Below are 18,759 nucleotides of genomic sequence, written 5' to 3'. Positions count from 1 at the left end.
ACAAATCAGAACATCAAAAATCTTTTGAAGGAAAAAAACCAGATAGACAATACATTAAGAAAAAATTATGGTTGTTATATATGAGATGCCCCCCATATGTCAGAAGTCACCTTTCCCTTTACAATAATTGGTCTTAAACTGCAATTATTTTTGGGATGTTTTTTGCCTGCCAGCAGCACCAGGAATAAGCATAATGCACAAGGCTACAATCACTTAATGCACAGTGAGAGTTTTCAAGGCCCAAAGGTGACATGACTGGTTTGCTGCAACACTCCCTTATAGTAATGGCTTAATAAGCAAAAACCTAAAGTTGTCTGCAGGGAACAGAAGGACAGAGAACAGAAGGTTATAGAAACCCAGCAGTAGGCTTTGTGCTCTCCTTTTATGTTAATGATTTTGGTGTTGAACTTGTTTTGAGAAGGCAGCACCGTATTTACAGCATTATGCATCTAAAACAAATAGTGATGATTGGTTTCAGGGACATTTACATCTTCCCCTAAAGCCTGAGGTGGTGTGGGGCTGCCTCCCTGAAAGTAGTGCCAAGCAGGAAGAATGAATCTGGAAGGGACAGTTCCCTTTCTCACTGCTCTTGGCACAAGGACTCCAGGTCCTCTCATTGTCCAATTACTTATTTTGTTACACAGGGTTAATTAGTAATGGAGCAAGTGGAGAGTTGGTGCTCTGTGCCGTGGATTAACTGTATTTTAGTTGTGGCAACAGAACAAATAGTCAAATTACATCAGGGCTCTACTTTCTTGAAAAAGACCTTTCAGTTTATGGGTCTCTGGGCCCAAATGAAATGCAGAATTACCCACTGCATATTTACATATTTATTTTTTGCTGGTTGAGTGGTAATGAAGTGGTGTTGTAAACGAAGTTTAATAAAGCGTGACCTGAGGTAAAAATGCTTCTGAGACAGCCACATGGTTACAAATGAAGTTTAATACAGCCTGACCTGGGAGAAAATGCTTCTGAGATAGCCACATTGACTGAAACTTTTGTCAGCCAGTCATGTCCCCCTGTTTAAAGTCTTACATGGTTTACAAAACTCTATTCTGTGCACAAATTATCTTTCATTTTCTTATCTGAAAGCTCTTGAAAGAATCTGTAGAAGTACATTTTAGACAAAACAGTTTGAAAACCCTTTTGTTTCCTCTTGGAGGTCTTCATGGTATTCTACTTAATACTCTTCTTAGGTACAGCTTGCTTTTGCTAATAGGCTCAAATAGACCTTTCCATTTATAGTATGATTGACTCCCCTTTCTTAAAATATAAGAATGCTGTGCTTACTTTTTTGTCTAAAAACCATCTCACGCTTTTTGAAACTTCAATATTTTTCATAAAGAATAGAGCCTCCACAGTGAAAATGTAGATAGGAGAAGAACAAAATGGAGACATGTACATCTGGAAACCATGACTTTATACTTTGTCTTGCAATATGCAAAATTCATGTTCTTCTCCTCAAGAAATTTTTCTTTTCGTATTCAGACTTCTGTGTCTTTTTGTGCCTTATAAGTTAATAACCAATTCTGTGACCTCATTTTCTGGGGAATCTGGAGAAGCTCCAGTGTGCGGGCGGGAAGGCATGTCTGAAGGTCAGCTTCGTGAAGCAGAGTTCTCACCAGTGCTAGATCAGGATGGCCACAGCTTTTTTCTATAGAATTCTATGGATTTTCTATAGATTACAGCCTGGTCCTTCATCTCCAGAGTTCTTGAAGTTGTACTGTGAGTGTATTTTCTATTGGAAACTGTGACTTTCTGAGACAAGATTGGTTTAAACAAATGTCCTGAAACAGCAGTTGAGAGGATGGAAGCTGTGATTTTTAGAACGACCCAGGTCACTGTTCTTGTGCAAATTTATGGATTTTATCATTAGCTTCAGAAATTCACAGGAGAGAAGAATTCAAGTAATGAAATACAGAAAGTACTGACCAAAATCAAGAGGCCTTTTAAAGTACAGAGGACACTGATGGGAGGCTTTGTTATTTAAAGATCTGCATTTCCCTATGTCTTCTCTGCAGGAAGAATGAATAAGGTGGGATGGGGGATATGGATGACAGCCAAGGCCTTGTCAAATGTTCTGAATCAAATGCTGCCACTGTGATATGTCCCAGACAGCTGAGCAGTGCACTGGAGGCACCCATGAAGGTGCAGTGGTAGGAAGCAACGTGTCTGTGCTACTGCAGAAGTTGGTGTGGGTGGTGAGGAAGGTAACAGGAGTCCAGGGAAAATAAGGTGGTTGTAGTGTAGAGCCCCAAGAGGAAAAAACACAAAGTTACTGACTGTAGCTGTTGGCAATGTACATAACTGATTGGGTAGAAGCCAGCCCTTAATGTGCAGCAATTCATCTCAGCCTGAGGAAGGTAGAACAAATGAATTACACCTTGAAGGTGCCTGTTCCTCTCCATTGCAGACATCTAAACTTAGTTGCCCTGAATCACACCTGTGGTGTCTGCTCCTTGGGAGTAAGCCTTCAGGGAACTTCTCAGGATCAGTGGGCTTAGAGACATGATGATGCCAGTGTTTTGATACAGATATAGTGGCCTGCCAGTATCCAGCAGGGGAAACTAGGTCAGATACCTGTCACATATCTATAAAATACTCAAGATAAACCTCTCTGTTTGCTCTCTGTCCAGTATTATCTATAGATTTATATTAATAGATCTGTGGATTGCAAGAGCATCCCCAGTACTGGGGAAGTATAAAGTATACAACTAACAGAATTGTGTGACAACTGAAAATTTCCATTCTAAAACCCCCAAGCTGTGGAATAGATTAATTTTTCTGCAGTTTTTCCATTATTTGACGTTTTCTGTTCTTTAATGTTTTGACTGGGAATTGATGACTGCTTCCCATGCCGATTTACATTTCCGTCTTGGGCTGGTTTTTTGTCTGTCTTGTGAAAGGAAACACAATGCATGTCTCTTACTAATACATTGTTCCAGCCAATAGGCACAATATGAAAATGATTTGGGAAAGGTGAGCGCATTACAGTTTTGGGAAAGAGGGGAATTTAGAATGATAGTGAGAAAGTCTAAGAGGACAAAATGTGGAGGCATATCCACATTAAATCATAGCAGATAGAAAAGCCCCCTTCTCACTGTGTAACTCCCACTGTAAAAATCTGAGTGTAAAATCTCTTTGGAAATATAACACAAGCCCTTAACATCTTGAAACAATTGTTTTGTATTTATGGAGAATGTCTTAACAGAATGAAGGAAAGGAGAAAGACAAGGAATTAATAATCGCTAGTATAGATTAGACTCAGCAAAGAGTTTTAGCTGAGGAAAGAGGGAAACATTTTGAATATGTGAAAATATGTCATTAAACAGATTCAGTATTAAATACCTGATATAAAAATGCCATGCTAGTTGTTATAAAGGCTACCTTTACAAAAGAGAAAACAGATATAATCCAGTAACGTACCAAAACATGCTATTTTGTATGGACAGTTTTTTAAACTAAATAAAAGTGAAAATTTTCATGTGTTTCCTGACAAATTTTTAGAAATCTTGTTCAATTTGGTCTATTTTCATATAATTTATTCAGTGTGGTGTTGCAGCAAAATACTTTTCTCTCCTAAATGGCATCACAGCCAATCACTGGAATGTTCATAGAGGAATAACTATGCCTCCCTAGCAAAAGCTTTTATAGGCTGACTATCTCCTTAATTAATTCCATAGATTACTTGTAAGGCACCAAGGATATTTTCCATTAGACAATATGTCACATAAAAGAAAACCTCATTTCCCAAGCTCATGACTAGATTCCTGCTGCAGAAATGATCTAACAAAAGCCTTTGCAATCAGGGTCTCTGCACCAGCATTTTATTTCCTGTGACTACAGAAAAGTAAAATTAGATCAACAGCCTGGGATGTAGTGCTGGGCCACAGTTTGGTTCAGGTCTCATCAGGATATACATGGATGTGAACGCATTACTTGCACTTTTATTCCTTATCCCATATTCAGAGATTATCACAGTCAGTTCCTAAAACTCCTAAAACTAAAATGGGAACACGAATATGTGTCAGGTTTTCTTAAATACCTAGAATTTGTGCACTGTCAACAAACTATTACCAATATCTAAAAGCACTGATCTCTTTCACTGTGTTACTCTTGAGTTCCTAGCCTCTTGTAAATTGAGTCGTTTTGAGTGTATGCCTCTAACAAAGGGAAGACGTATTTCTGCAGCTAAATTTTGATCTTGAAGCCTATAAAAACTGAAGATCTCAGAAAGCAATTTTAGGTAAAATAATAACATATTCCACAGTAAGTGCTGCATACAGATACTGTTGAAAACTCCTAAAATCACCTCTGAAGGATATTGGATGTGTTTGAAGAAACTTATGCTTTTAATACCACTTTTGTCTGAGTTCTCTGTTATTTTTATCAAACAGCTCTTGATCGACTTTAGCGTGATGAAAGCAAAATATGTGTGTATGGATGTGGACAAAGAGTTTAAGTAAGGAACAATTTCTGCCTTCTTGACAGGATTTATTGCAGTAATATCCTCGTGAGAGCATAATGTAGGGCTTCTCCTTTTATCCTGGACCAGGCACTCTCAGCCACTCATATATTCCTTACAGCCCCACATGCCAAGTCCTAGAATGGGGTTAGATAGGATCTAGTGTGGTGTTAGATAGGATCTGACCTAAACCTCCTTTGCTACAATTTAATCCAGTTATTTCTTGTTTGATTGAGAAGGAAAATGGAGTGCTGTTCATTCTCTTCCTCTTCATAACTATTTTTTACTTATTTTTAAAATGTTACTGTGGTCTCTGCTTAGCATTTTTTGTGTGTTGAATTCCATCTGTGTTTTAAACAATCTTTTTCCCCTAGGTCAAGTTTCCCAAAACTCTTTATCATTCTTATTTTCCTGCTCCAATCTTTCTTTAATTAATCCATCTATTTCTTATTCAAGCTGTACTTTACCCCCCAGCTGAATAGCTACACACGATAAAGGACTAGGGAATTTGAGTCCTGTATGGTCATAATTTGATTTTTTTTTTAATCTTTGCGCATCTTACCCTAGTCTGGCTTCTTTTGCTGACTTCTCCTCTTGATTCTAATGGTGATCTTCTGCATTTAAGTCTCAGCCACCTCTCTATCTTCTGTGCTACAAGAATGTGTTTTTCAGACACTAGATTGTCACATGAGAAGCCATTTACCTAAGCACAGAGCATGGTTTCCCCCTCCCCCATTTTCCTTTGCTCTTCATTATACATTAAAAATTATCATATGTTAGATAAGTGCATCACTTTAGGCACTTGGTGACATTTCCAACATTAGACTTTCTATTTTCTTGTCAGTGTTGCTGTCACTGCACTTTCCACCTCCCATGTACAGTGGTGGTGATTGCTCTATTGTTACCCAGGACTCTTTCCTTATTAGTATTTTGATATTTTCCTGTTAACCTTTCATATTTTAAAGGGGAGATGACATCTGTGTTAGATGAGATCTTCACTTAAAATCTGCCAGAAAAAAATATTTTAAAGCTTTCATTTTTCTCCCATTTTGTGCTTAAACACTATCTGGACAAAGCAAGAATTCCCACATTCTTGTTCCCTTGGTAATTTGGGAAATATTGTATATGTATCTTTTATACAAGGTTCCTCCAGTTCAAAAGTTAAGATGACTTCCTGTTACTTTTTGAAACTGAATTTATAAAAAATAGAGATCTCTAATTTGTTGTGCTCCCGAGGCTGCCATTGGCAGAGATCTGGCATTGGAGCTGCCTCCATTGTACATCACACACAGCCAGAGCTATGGGCAGGACCAGTTGCCTTCTGTGGTGATGAGAGGAACCTGATGAGAGAAATGTGACTTTGATTAGGAGATAAGCAAGCCAGATGCAGATGGGATTCTGGAGGAGGAAACAAATCTACCACTGAGAGAAGTATTTATCAGTTGTGTTTCTGGATGTGTGTGTAAGGCACAGAAAGGGGAAGGGGGAGTTGCTTTAAAATATTATGCTGCAGATATTAGTAAATTTTTATGATTTTTCTTTCCTTTTTTGAAGAGCAATATGGCAATTGTGGACAGGAGGGCATTAACATTATTTTAGAAAAGAAATTCACCGGCTGTGTCACTGTGATGATAACAATTCAGTTCAAAGCTTTCAGTCTCTACTACCAAGAACCAGGAGATGTATGTGCCATACAATTTTAATATCATTTCTTCCCTAACCAATTCACCACTCTGCTCTGACATTCCAAAGAGGTTATGCATGACAGTGTATGTGTGCTTGTATAGCACAAGGAATTATAGTGACTCTGCAAAGCTGTATCAAATGATGCAAAGTATATTTCTACACTGCATTTCTTGGACATGCTGGATGTTTTATTTTAAACATTTGGCAGGAACAACAACCTGAGGTGTATGTGCAGTTATAATACCCTAAAAGGTGGCTTGTTGAGATGGTGTTCTGCAATTTGCAAAATTTTTCCCATTGTCTAGTGATGTAGTACTAATGGAATTTCCCCCCAGTTTTAAAATATCTTTCATAATATTTATTGGGCCAAAAATGCTGTGTTTTTAAGAAAATTCCTTTCAGCAGAATTATTATTATTATCTGTAGAGCCACTGATGTGTGAGCCATATTGATTTACATCAAAAATTATCAAGTGGAATTATAATTTTCCTGTCGGGAAGTCTTGTAATAGAAGAAAATGTCTGTAACAGTGCATCTATAAAGAGCTTGAAAAACTGGGACTATTAAGTGAAGTGAGACCTTAATTTTATTTCCATGTTACATTTTTACACTTCTTCTGTAGAAGAGAAAGAAACAGATTGCTGTAAGCATACTCATTCCAGAGCTACAATAGATGAGAATTTCAATTCTACTCCAGAATTTCACACTGAATAAAAGGATCTGAATAGTACCACAGAGCTAAAAACTCTTTCGTAACTTCTGTTTCACTTTTGGACTGTGAAGTCTCTGCTGCAGCTCTGAGAGCTGAGAGGCACAGTCCTTATGGAAAATCAGAAAAAAAAAAAAGAATCTAGAAATATTTATCTGTCAATGGATAAAAAAGAGACTTGTGCTTTTGTAAGCTAAACAGGCTGCCTTTTGTTAGCTAGGGACTTCTTAAAGACAATAATATTTTTTTATCTCTAGAGAAGGACATTATTGTCTATTAAGCAAAGAATCTTCATTACAGCAGTTTCCATGGTACAACTGAATTTGGAGAGGGGAATTCTTTGCCAGTGTATGTGTTACTTGTGGCCTACATTTCACAGCATCATAAGGATCTGAAAACCCAATAGGTTTCAGCAAACAATTTCAGGATTAGTAACACCACTTTGCAACATATGCAATCAGATCAAAACTAACGTTATCTCATGTGATAGTGATGTTGTCTTTCGAGAAAGAGAAGATTTGTTTGTTTTCTGCAACTCCTCTCATTAAATCTGCATGTAAGAGCTTTGACTTAGGAGAGAAAATCATCTCTGTGCTCTATCACATTTATCTGAACCGTTAAGATACATAAGATAAGCTCCATCTGGTGCTGCTCTGCACTTGTGTGTCATACAGGAGGTGTTTTCATCCAGCACCTTATGTCAGTAGGCACACTGGGAACAGCAATAATTGATCAATAGAAGAGCTCATGTTTAGGCGTCTGCCTTGACAATTCATTGTGCCATGTATGGGCATTGCTTTATCACAACAAATTAGAACAGTCCAAACCTAAATCATAATTTGTCCTTGTCATACCTCAACCTTGTTTCATTTAAAGCATGTCCAACAAATGAAGGGATTTGCAAAGAGGTGCACAAAGGATCCAGTATTTTCCCTTCTTAGTTTAGAGACGTTGTGTATTTCAACTTCATCTTGTCTCCAGTTAGATTCTAATTACTCTATCTTTGCTTAGAAAAGTGGGTTTTTCTTCTGTTTATGATGTGTGGGTTTTTAACACCAGATGATCTAGTTACATTCAGTGGTCAAATTACTTTGAGCTTAGCAGAGCAGACAGGTGAAAAATCATGTAGACCATCAATTATTAGAAATTTCCACTCTGCACTAAACCATGAGATTTCTTTTTATGATGAGCATGAAACTGCGGCTTGCTGAAGACAACACATTAATATGGATTTGCCTTTATCTCTTGGGGTTTTGTATTTAATTTTTAGGGGAAGTCTTACACAGTCTGAGCATGGCTTGAGATTTAAAAGAAGGTCAATTTCTCTAATTTTAATTTGAATCGTGAACGGAATAGTGGTAATCAAGCCTATTCTCACCATCATATTTTGCTTTGGAATGAGCTTCCCTTTCATGTAGTAATGGTGTTGTATCTGAAGAGATGGCTGCTTTACCATATGCTTTGGCATATTTACAAGACAACTTTCCTTGTAAAATTTTGTTTACATGCTTTTAGTGTATCAGATCACTTGAGTACCTTAGTTAGACTATACAGAATGCAATTGCTCAGAAATCCACATCTTATTAAAGAAATATAACTACTGTGTAACAGGTTGTATAAAGGGGAAGAAGGAAGGGAAAATGGCTTGCTCAGGTCTCTGCCTTTAGATGAGGCAGGCAGAAAAGTTTTGCAGCAATGATTTGAACAATGTGAAATGAATTATCAGAAGATGGCTCCTCAAACTCTTTCCAGTTCTAATAATCCTTGCAAGATAAGTAAGGCGCAGAAAATTGATATATGAGTCGAGCGAACAAGCATTTGAGTTACCCAGACTAGCAGAGTTTATGGGTAACTGTAACTGGTAGAGTTGTGAGTGATTCACATTCTTCACATGCATCTTTCCCCTTCATTTAACTGGATCTTGGTTTTTCTTTGGTGCTTTTTCCCTGGAAAATGAGAACCTGCATTAAGTCTGAGAAGGAGCAGTCAGCGTGCTCTTCTGTGACTTCCCTGCAGAGCAGAGACTTGTGTTTGTCCTGCACAGCCAGGCATGGTGCAGAAACCCACCCAGGTGTTGCCAGCTGACTTTGTAGGTATTCTAGTCATGTCAGCATGGGACAGCACCTGAGATTACAAGCCATGCTAACAAGCATGTGTATTACCCCACTGCTTCCCATATGGCATGGGCTAACACCTCTGCCGATAATTACTCATGTGGTGGATTTGTAGCTGGCTTAAAGAACTTGAGGCTTCCTTGTGTCATGTGGACTGAACTGAACTGACAGTGACATTAAAAGCAGTCTCTTCCTCAGCTGTGCTCTTGTTGAGCTCATGCATGTCTCCCTTTAGAAAGAATTTTGAATCGTGCCATCAGATACAGAGGTGTACAGAGAGGTGTACAGAGAGGTGTACAGCTCACTGCATCCTGGAAAGTGTGGACACTGAAAACACTTTGGAGTCTACTCTGATAGTCATATATGTATTTGTTGTCTTCCTTGACCCTATGATCTGAGAAACAAGACTCTGAAGAGGGACTTGAGCAACCAAAGAGCTTCACACTGCTGGAGCATGGGCAGGTGCTCGGAACTCAGGCTGCTGCCAACACTTCTGCATCCACAGGGAAGTTCAGCTGTGGCCTTTCTGTCCGGAGACCCTCTGGTGCCCAGGGGGGTTGCAAGGTCTCCAGCCACAGAGATATTCAAGACCCCACAAAACACTCTGGTTGTCCCTGCTTACAGCAGGAGATTTGACTAGATGGCCTCTATAATTCTATGATGCAATAAGCAGCTTATTCAGTTTTCTCTAGTTTAGTCATATGAAAAAGCTATCATAAGCCTGCCTGCACTTTTTGTGTGTTTGATTGATTATTATGTTTGTGAAATTAGCTGTTGGACAAAAAATAAAATGCCTTTTTCTTTACTAAAGTAATGTTTTTCCAATAAGCCTCTAAAAGGAAAAATGAATATTTAATAGACAATTCATTAAATGTAAGTATTTTCTACTTCAAAAAATGATTAATAAGAAATAAATCCATATTGGAAAAATATCAGCTTTATATTTTTCACTTGGGATAAATCACAAAGGAAGCTGCCTTATAAAATGTAGTACAATTGTGTGATATATTTTTTTGGTGGCCTGTGATGCCAAAAGCAAAAGAATGTATTTAAGAGGCCTTTCTTTGGCCAATAGAACAGTCAAAAAGATTTGATGATCTCAACTACCACTGTATAAAGTATTAAATTTTTTAATCTAAAATTGGAGCCCATAACTGATGTTTCATGTAAAGAGACAATGTCAAATACTGTTTTCCTAAGTAAAAATGCATTATTCTGCCCAGAGACTTTAGCTATCTGCATTTTTAAATCTGCAAATAATGAGTTCACAAGTTTATAGTAATTTTCCAGTCCAGAGGAATTAAAAGATATTTGTCCGATAAATTCCATATTATTAGCTATTTTGTCACAGAGATCTTACCCGTATGGGTCAAACCTGTATTCATTCGGTATTTGCTGATTGAATTATCAAGAAATGTTTTATCATTACCTCACAGTCAGATCAAACTTTTCCATTAAGACAGTCATGCTGCAGGTATTTCTAAATCTTTTCTCTCAGAAGTGCAGTCCAAGTCAGAGGATATTGTTTCCATGGTTGATTTACTACATCTAAGTTGCCTTACTGTAAGATCCATTCTGCAGATTTAGATGGCATTAGTTGGAATTAAAGACTTCCTTCTGATGTTGTTTCTTATCTTAAAGGAATTTGTGCTTCTCTACTGCAGATTGTGAGGTCATCATTGCGCAGTAAATTTGAGCAGTGGTGAGATAGTATTTGCATTTTACTTCTACTCAAGTAACCTGCCCTGTTCTTGAAGCTGTCCTTCCACTCACATATGTTTTGTCTATGTAGAAGGGCATTTGCAAGCATTTCCCCTCGTTCTGTTCCAGAACGGAGATCCTGTCAGATGCTGCCAGAAATTAAGCACTGTAACTATGACACCTGCTCTGAGCTGGATTAGATGACACATTGCCAGAATGCTGGCAGTAAGCAGCCACCTGCCTGCATTACTAACTCCACTGAAGCAGAACCTCTGCAAGTACTTTACAAAGTAAAAACAAAGCTTTACTTCATCATCACATTTTGTCATGAGATTTCACATAAAAATCATTCTGAATTGTAATCACGTACCTCTGTCTCCTTACATCAAGTTATTCTACATTTCACATGTCAGTGTCCTCAGGTCAAAATTGCTTTTATCAACAGCTTCCTATTTTTTAGGTAAGGCTATCTTTTTAATTCTTATTTTCATCCTTACTGCTTTTGCTCTACAGTTTCTTGCAAGTCAAAGGCTTCTTAATATCCTAATTAAAATGTGAACAATATATTCTCCTTTTCACTAAACCTGTGCTTTGATTGAAAGTACATGTGTGAAAGATATTGGCACTGTTATTCATTAGGTTCCTCAGAAGCATGAATGTGGAGGCTGAAGTTTGTGAGTATGCAATATTTTCCCTGAAATCAGACATATATTGACAGTATCTAAATAATTGCCCAGTGGTAATGTATGCACTGGAAAAGTATTGGCAGAATACACCTTCTATTTTTCCAGTTCTTTGGAACTACCCCTGTGAATTTACATTTACTTTGGTTTTGCAGAGGAAGAACAGTTTAATCAACTAAAATTTACTGGGTTTTGTTTTTCCACTTAATTCACTCCACATGGCAAATCAATCTGTGCTGTTAAGTAATTCTCAAAAACAGTGGAACCCGTGGTAGTTACTATTTACTACTCTGCACTCAGACATCATACAGAGCTAGATTACAGAGAGAATTGTTACTAGAGGAAGTATGTTGGTTTTGTCTCCTTTTCTGTTTTTGCCTGCATTATGGTCTTACCAGAAATTAGCTATATTTGCCAAAATGTAAAGAACTGTTTCTGTTCTGGCTTTTTAACTTGTCTTATAGGATCTTCCTAAAGTAGGTAACATTAATTCTAGTTGTTGAATCTGTTTCAAAGTCTTACTTATTTCATTTTACTTTTATGAGGAAGGCTTTTAAACGTGAAGAGAGACCCAGACTTGAGTAATTTGCTCTTAAATAATTATAGGGAAAACACCTTAATGGTAAATCCTGACTTTTTTTTGCCCTATTGTTTTGCATACATGAATGAAAACCTGCCTAGTAAGCTCAAGGTAAATAGACAATGGCACCATTCAACTAGAGACACTGTGATTTTATCCTTCTTCAAGGTTATGTACTGTGTATAGGTTTTCTCAAATTTCTTAACTTTTAGACTTAAGAAATGCTTGTATTGAGGTGTGTACCTACATCTGCTTTTGTCTTGAAATGACTTGACAATATTACTGATAATGAACTAAAATTAGCTAGGCAGAGGAGAATGTTTAAGAAGGTTTTTGACAAAAGACAAGGCTAATCTTTAGCCTTGATCCTGGAAGGCAGCCTGCAAATACAGCAAAATAAGGGCTTTTCAAGAGACATTCCATGTCAGCATACTCTGCTTCTATTCAGACTAACAATGATAAGTTCAGGATGAGCAGAGTCAGGTCAACAATGAATATATATATATATATTTAAATCCTGCCATCAAAAGGCATTAGAATGCTTGCAGGAATACATGGGAGCTCAGTAGCCAGGACTTAATCAGCAGTTAGCACCAGTCTGTGCCCACTTTAGGAGGAGAATGACAACCTGACCCTTACAAACTTTCCTCGACCTAGTTGATGACTGTAACTCATCAAAGCAGGTGTTTCTGCTTTTGGAGTTACATAAATGGCCCATGCTTTAGTCTCTTCCACTCCTTATACAGTGACACTGGAGAAGAAAATGTGGCTTTGTTTTTAAATCTGTTTGTGGTTGATTGGATGTCCTTGGGAAATAGCAATGGCTTCGTGAACTTAATGGTAAAATGGAAAGGTAGCCTTGCCAGAAGGGCAGGTCTATAATATGTGGACCTATAGTACTGCCTGTATTCGAGGACTGGCAGCAATGATACAGTACTAATGATGTTTGTCAGTGAAGCCATGATGTATTTTAACTGTCTGTAACCCAGACTCTGATGATCTGAATTCTACCCTACAAACCTATTTCGAAGATTATGGTTCAATCAAACTAAATAGGCCTTGCTACAGCCTCTCAATGAGAACACAATTAAATACAGTTCTTGTAATAAATAAGGGGGTTTTAAGGAAAAACAAGTCTAGAAAGTGGTAGTTTTAAGCCAAGATTTCTCTATGAGGGAAGAGAGCAGTTCTTCAATAGAAAATATTCTTTTCTCGAGCCAGTTTCAGCCAGTGGGTTGCCCAAAGGCTGTGAAATCTCTGCCTGTGGAGATATTCACTACTCAATGGGACAAGCCCCTGTCTGAGCAGGCTGATCTAAGTTAACCCCGCCATAGCCAGAGGCTTAACCCAGGTGAACCCTAGAGGTCCCTTCCACCCTAGATGAGTACAGTTGTCTGATTCTGATAAGTCTCTTGTCTCCCTGGCTTTACACTATTCTGAAGACCACCAAGAAGGTTGTTAGTGACCAGAAGAAAATCCATTTTTTTATGGATAGGTCAATTCCAAACATTTATTCCATTTCTGTGTTTGCTAAGTGCTTTATCTCATTGGTCTGCCCCCTTAATTCCTCTGTTTTTCTTTCTTCGTCATCTGGACATCACTTTATAGCAGATTGCTCATGTCAATAGTTGTCTTATTTAAGTTTCCAAGGGGAGTAATGTTACATTGACTTTTGTTTGCATGTTCCCATAATGTGAAATTGAGTTTACTTCTCCAAATCATTTAACGAGCCAAACCTTGAAAGTCAATTACAACAAAAGAATGCTCCTCTAGTCTCAGTGGAAACATTTATAAGATGAAGGAAATTGAGTCTAAATACTAACCTAACCATGAGAGTTTAGGAGATTCCATTCACTAAAGTATTTTTGTAAGGAAGATGGTCTTCATGCTATCTTTTTTCCAGATATTTTGGTTAGCTATTTACTCCTTAGATTAGGTGAATGTGACATTTCATTCAATTCATCCTCCATCTGGATTTTTTATTCTCTTTCCAGTCGTGTTTTTCCCAGCCTTGCTTAGTGCTTTCCTTTATGAACGTTTAACATGAGCAAACCCAAGAGAAAGGGATTTTCATATGAATAATTTAGTATTATTATTTCTTTTTTTCTGAATATAACTGAGCCTGCCAAATATATTTTGATTAGATTTTCTGTTGGTTAGATCTTCTGTTGGCAAAGCTGATTATCGTTTTGAAAACATTTTGATGTGCTAACACTGCAAGATATTGAGTAGAAAAATACTCTTTAAACATCTGTGTTGTGATAACTATTTGGAAATTTTTCATGTTTCTGCATGAAAGCATGTAACACATAAGGTACCGCATTTAAATAATGTTCACTTGTGAAACAGCATCTTCACAAGTCATGTTTGGCTCCCATATCTAGTATGGCTTAAACTACAATGTGCTGGAAAATACCTATAAACTTCCTGTTTAACAGCCATCACTAAGTTTATAAGCTGTTTTTAATAAATTTCCCCAATTTCTCAGTTTTTATTGGTGTATCAGTACTGTAGTTTCTTTCTGTATACTGGGCTTCTTAGATGGTTCTTTTGAGTTTTGGTAGATTTTGCTCTTTTTTGTTTTTTAATCCAAGTTGTTTGTGACAAAACTGCCAATCCACTGCTGACTTAACCTCACCTTTGAGAGAGCAGTTTGCAGGAGATTTTTAGAGTAACAGAATTTAGTTTTGGTTTTGTGGTATCTACTTGCTGAAGTCTCATGGGAAAATAAAAGCTAATTTTTGAAATGTACCTATAAAGAAAAACATCATTAAAGCCTGAATTAGAATCCATTAAATTCAGTGGAAAGAATGCAAGTGAATTCATTGTCTCTGAAGCAAGTCTCTTGGGGGCATTTTGTTGCTGTTCTATCATTTTGTATTGAAATATTTTTCAGCAATTCATCTGCAAAGAAGATTTATTTCCTTCAGTTTTTAGCACCAGAAAGTCACTCATTCCTTTATATGTTAAATCCATTTTTGCAGCCCATTAGTACTTTGAGTACAAATATTTCTCTGTCTCCATTATGGTCCAATACTATATTTGTTTAAAAATGTTAACTCTATAGTCATTGGGTTGGGGGTTTGGGTTTTTGAGGGGTTTTTTTTCCTTTGTTTTTGTTTTGGGGTTTTTGTTGTTGTTTGTCTGTTCTGGTTTGTTTTGGATTGGTTTGGTTTTTTGGTTTTTGTGGCTTTTTTGATGAGCTAAAGAAAATCATATATATATCTTAACTGTTGGAGTTTGCATTCCTATCATGTCACAAACTAGTAATAATTTTTTAGCTACTCTGAGGACATGGACATGCAAATTCAGTAATTTCAGCATCTATCAGGATAGTGGATGGAGAGTGTAAAAAGTAAAAATGTCAGCCTCCCACCCATACAGTCACAATAGTTTCCAGATAAGCAATACTAGATTTAAGAGCTCCTCATAAGTTGTAACCAAGAATTATTGTGAGCAACAATTAACCAAGAATTTATGTGAGCAACATTGAATAAAAGACAATGTCTAAAAAACACAGGAACCCTCCCCAAAGCTAACTAACAATTTTCTTGCCTGGTTTTCTGTTGTCATACTTTCTTTTTCTCATACTAAGTACACCTCTGCCTATTTCTTGGAATATCATCCACTTGTTTGTCTAAAATTATATTGTATGTAACTTTATGAACAATTCATTTTTATTCATTAGAATCTGAACATTTCATCTTCCAGTATTATCATGTGGCTCTCTGTGTTCTCACATCAGCTTCAGCCAAACCTGCGGTAGAGCACTTGTCTTGTAGAGCACTGTGTCTCCTCCTGAGTGCAAACAGAGCTAAATTCCTCCTTTTCTCCTCTTTGCTACACCTCCTCCTGTCTTTGCCAGACAGCTTCATGTTAGGTAGCAGCCATGCTGATGTGCATGCCCTGCATAAAGTTCTCTTCATGTATGTACAGTAAGCTAACCCATGGATGCATCTGTCTGCCCTCCATGTCCTCTTTTCCATGTAAAGGAAGCACATGCAGGCCAGAAGGGAGTCACAGCATGGCTTTCGGGAGAGCAGAAGAAAAATGAGTTGACAAAATATTGATACAACATTTGAGGAAGAATCAGGAATTGGGAAGGGTGACACATCACATTGACCATTGACTATGATTTCTTTCTTTTTTACTTGAAATAGTAAGCCCTGGTGGCTGTATTGTTTTTCTTTTGCAGTCATCCCTAACAAACAGTGACATCATCTTTGTGAAACTGCACGCCCCCTGGGAGGTCCTGGGCAAATATGCTGAACTAATGAATGTAAGAATGCCTTTCAGGTAGGTGTAGTTATATTTTGTCTCAACCTCCAAAGCCACACTATACTGTAAAGTAAATGTGATAATAACACCAAAATGCCTATAGAAAAGCTCTTCTATAAGATGCCACACACCTTTAGAAAATATAAATGGAGTTCCTTAGATACCACGTTCATTGCTGTTTTTTGTTAAAGCCTACAATTTCAGTACAATACTGGTTTGAGATGGGCTGTAGCAGTGCAGCTGTTTTCATGGGGTGTTCTGTCCTTAGGCCCTTTAACCCCTTCAGTGCTGGAGCCCCCTGCATACTTGTGCGCTGCTGTTTTTTAAATGGACATTTTATTGAAATCAATGGGAGGTCAAGAAGATCCAGGTACGTAAGGCAGCACAGAAAGTGCATGTCTGTTTGACGTATCTGGTATGCACCTGTAAGTTGCTTGTATAGTATGGAATTAGTATTACATGAATACGTATAAATAAGTATCCCATCTAATAGGAAAACAATTTAAGCAATAAATGCTTTTTTCTGCTGAGAAAGTAGAGAAATTATATTAAATGCTACTGATAACCAGATTAATTCCACGTTGAAATTCAGACTATTTTTACAATTGATTAAATATTATTTGCATGTTGGGCTATGAAATTTTCTTTGTAAAATACCGTATTTACTCTGCTGGTGATCAGAACTTTTAAAGACTTCCACTGGAACTGACCACAACCCATGAACTGAGAGGCCTTGATTCTTCTTTCACTTAGCAGGGTTTGTAACATAAAGCTCCATTAATTTTAATGGAATTACTCCTGAACAAGAAAAGGATCAGACCCAGAATAGTGAGCTGGTGCCTTTGTAGGATTCCTTCCATTTTTTCTTACCTAAGTATGAAAAATGCCTCTGGTATGAGACACCGCGCAGCAATAGAGAACTCAGAAGGAAAACTGGAGATGTATAAATGACAAAATTGCAGCCTTATTTTGTATTTATTTTGTTTTCATTTTCACAGCAAATCTTCAACTGTTCTTCCTTATGCTTTTAGTGCTAAAGAGAAAATTCCAAAAGCAATCACAATTCATTGCAGGATAGTAATATTCTTTTTTTAAAGTGTTCTAGAAACAATGGGGTAGGCCAAAAGTGTGCCTTCTCTGACTTCCGTGACAGTCCTTGAGATGGACCTGCTCTAGCAAATGAGTAAGATCACATGATTCAGAAATACAGCAGGAATTCTGAATTTAGTCATGGAGCAGCTTTTTCTATCCTGATCACTCAGCAGATAGCAAAGTCTGCGTCACACAGATTATATAGAAAGCTTTGAAAATACTGAGGGTTTCTTGACCTGCTTCAGGATCATGCTTCATTCTTTCCACATCCATAGAAAGAGAATTATTACAGCATTATTAACAGGAAATCATGGTAATTCACTAGTGACTGCTGGGCAGGCTCTTCAATTTCATTCTAAAAACAACAGTACAGTTTATCATTTCAAAAAATTTTACGACATGTCCACAAGTCTAGATGGTATGTTTCCAGATGCCTTTGTCTAAGCCCTTGTTTTAAGTGCTGCTGATTGTTTATTGCTCCTGATTATTCAGGCTGGAATTGTGCAAGGTCCATGCATCACTGGAGGAAATCCTTGGTGTTTCAAAGCAGGAGTGACAAAGTGGTGGATACCTCTGAACATTAGAAGCAAAATCAAGAAGTGGATGGCATCCTCAGAAACACTTAGCTTTGACCTTTCTCTGTACCTGCTGACTAGAGCAAGATAAATAACACTAACCAAAGAAGGCTGGCCAACATTAAATAGTTTAGAAAATTCTACCTCACCAGCATGATATGGACTCTGATAACAAAAATGTCAAAAAGTTCTGAAAATTAACTTGGAATACTAACCAAATTTGTTTATCATTTATAAAGCATCAGTGCTGTCTTATTTTAGAGGACTTGCTTCCAAGGCACTAACAGCATTCCTACACTACATCTGCTACAATATTTAGAGCATGTGTGGTGTAAGCTTTCATTTTCCAAAAGTGCTGCAGTTCTGCATCACACAATGGAGCCTCTCAGAATACACAGAAACCACCTTGATTTAACAATGACCTTCAGTGGATGACAATGTCAGCCTCTGGAGGGGGAAATCAGAGTTTGGTCAGGCACCCAGTTCTTCCAGTAAGGAGTATGAGTCCCAAATCCACACTCAAGAGCCCTCAGATTTTCTTAACTCTCATGAAGATGTGGTCTCTGTGCTGAAGGCAGTGTCAGATCCTGACAGCTGTGGTATGATAGCCATCTATGAGAAGAACAAGAGCTGCCAGCACTGGAGTGGGACAGGAGGTGGACTCTGTCCTGGATCTACACATGGTGGTTAGGGGCTGCTCTGCATTGCAGAGCTGGTCAGGAGGCAGGCTGGGAGTGGGTTCAGCATGTGTCTGCTCGTGTTCCCTTGTCTGCTCACTTGCTCATCATTTGCTCTCACACACAGCTTATTGCACTGACAACAGAAACCAGCCTGTATGAGGGGCAGAGGGAGTGCTGAACACTTGGCGGGGTGCTG

The 18,759-nt window shown here is 37.8% G+C and overlaps 1 protein-coding gene across 1 annotated transcript in view; it reads left to right on the top strand.

The window, feature by feature from the left end:
- The window catches only part of ANO4 (anoctamin 4), a gene marked incomplete at both ends in the record, with an annotated part of 117,890 nt that overhangs the window by 33,699 nt on the left and 65,432 nt on the right, over positions 1–18,759 (top strand). The window contains one exon of the mRNA XM_082280340.1: positions 16,134–16,234. Within this exon, the coding sequence (XP_082136466.1) occupies positions 16,134–16,234 (101 nt within the window). The remainder of the gene's footprint in view (positions 1–16,133; positions 16,235–18,759) is intronic.

This window comes from Coloeus monedula (genome assembly GCF_965178545.1).
Source record: "Coloeus monedula genome assembly, chromosome: 4".
In the NCBI taxonomy this organism is placed as follows: Eukaryota; Metazoa; Chordata; class Aves; order Passeriformes; family Corvidae; genus Coloeus; species Coloeus monedula.
Note: the sequence above shows the minus strand (reverse complement) of the source record. Positions and strands in the feature narration are given on the sequence as shown.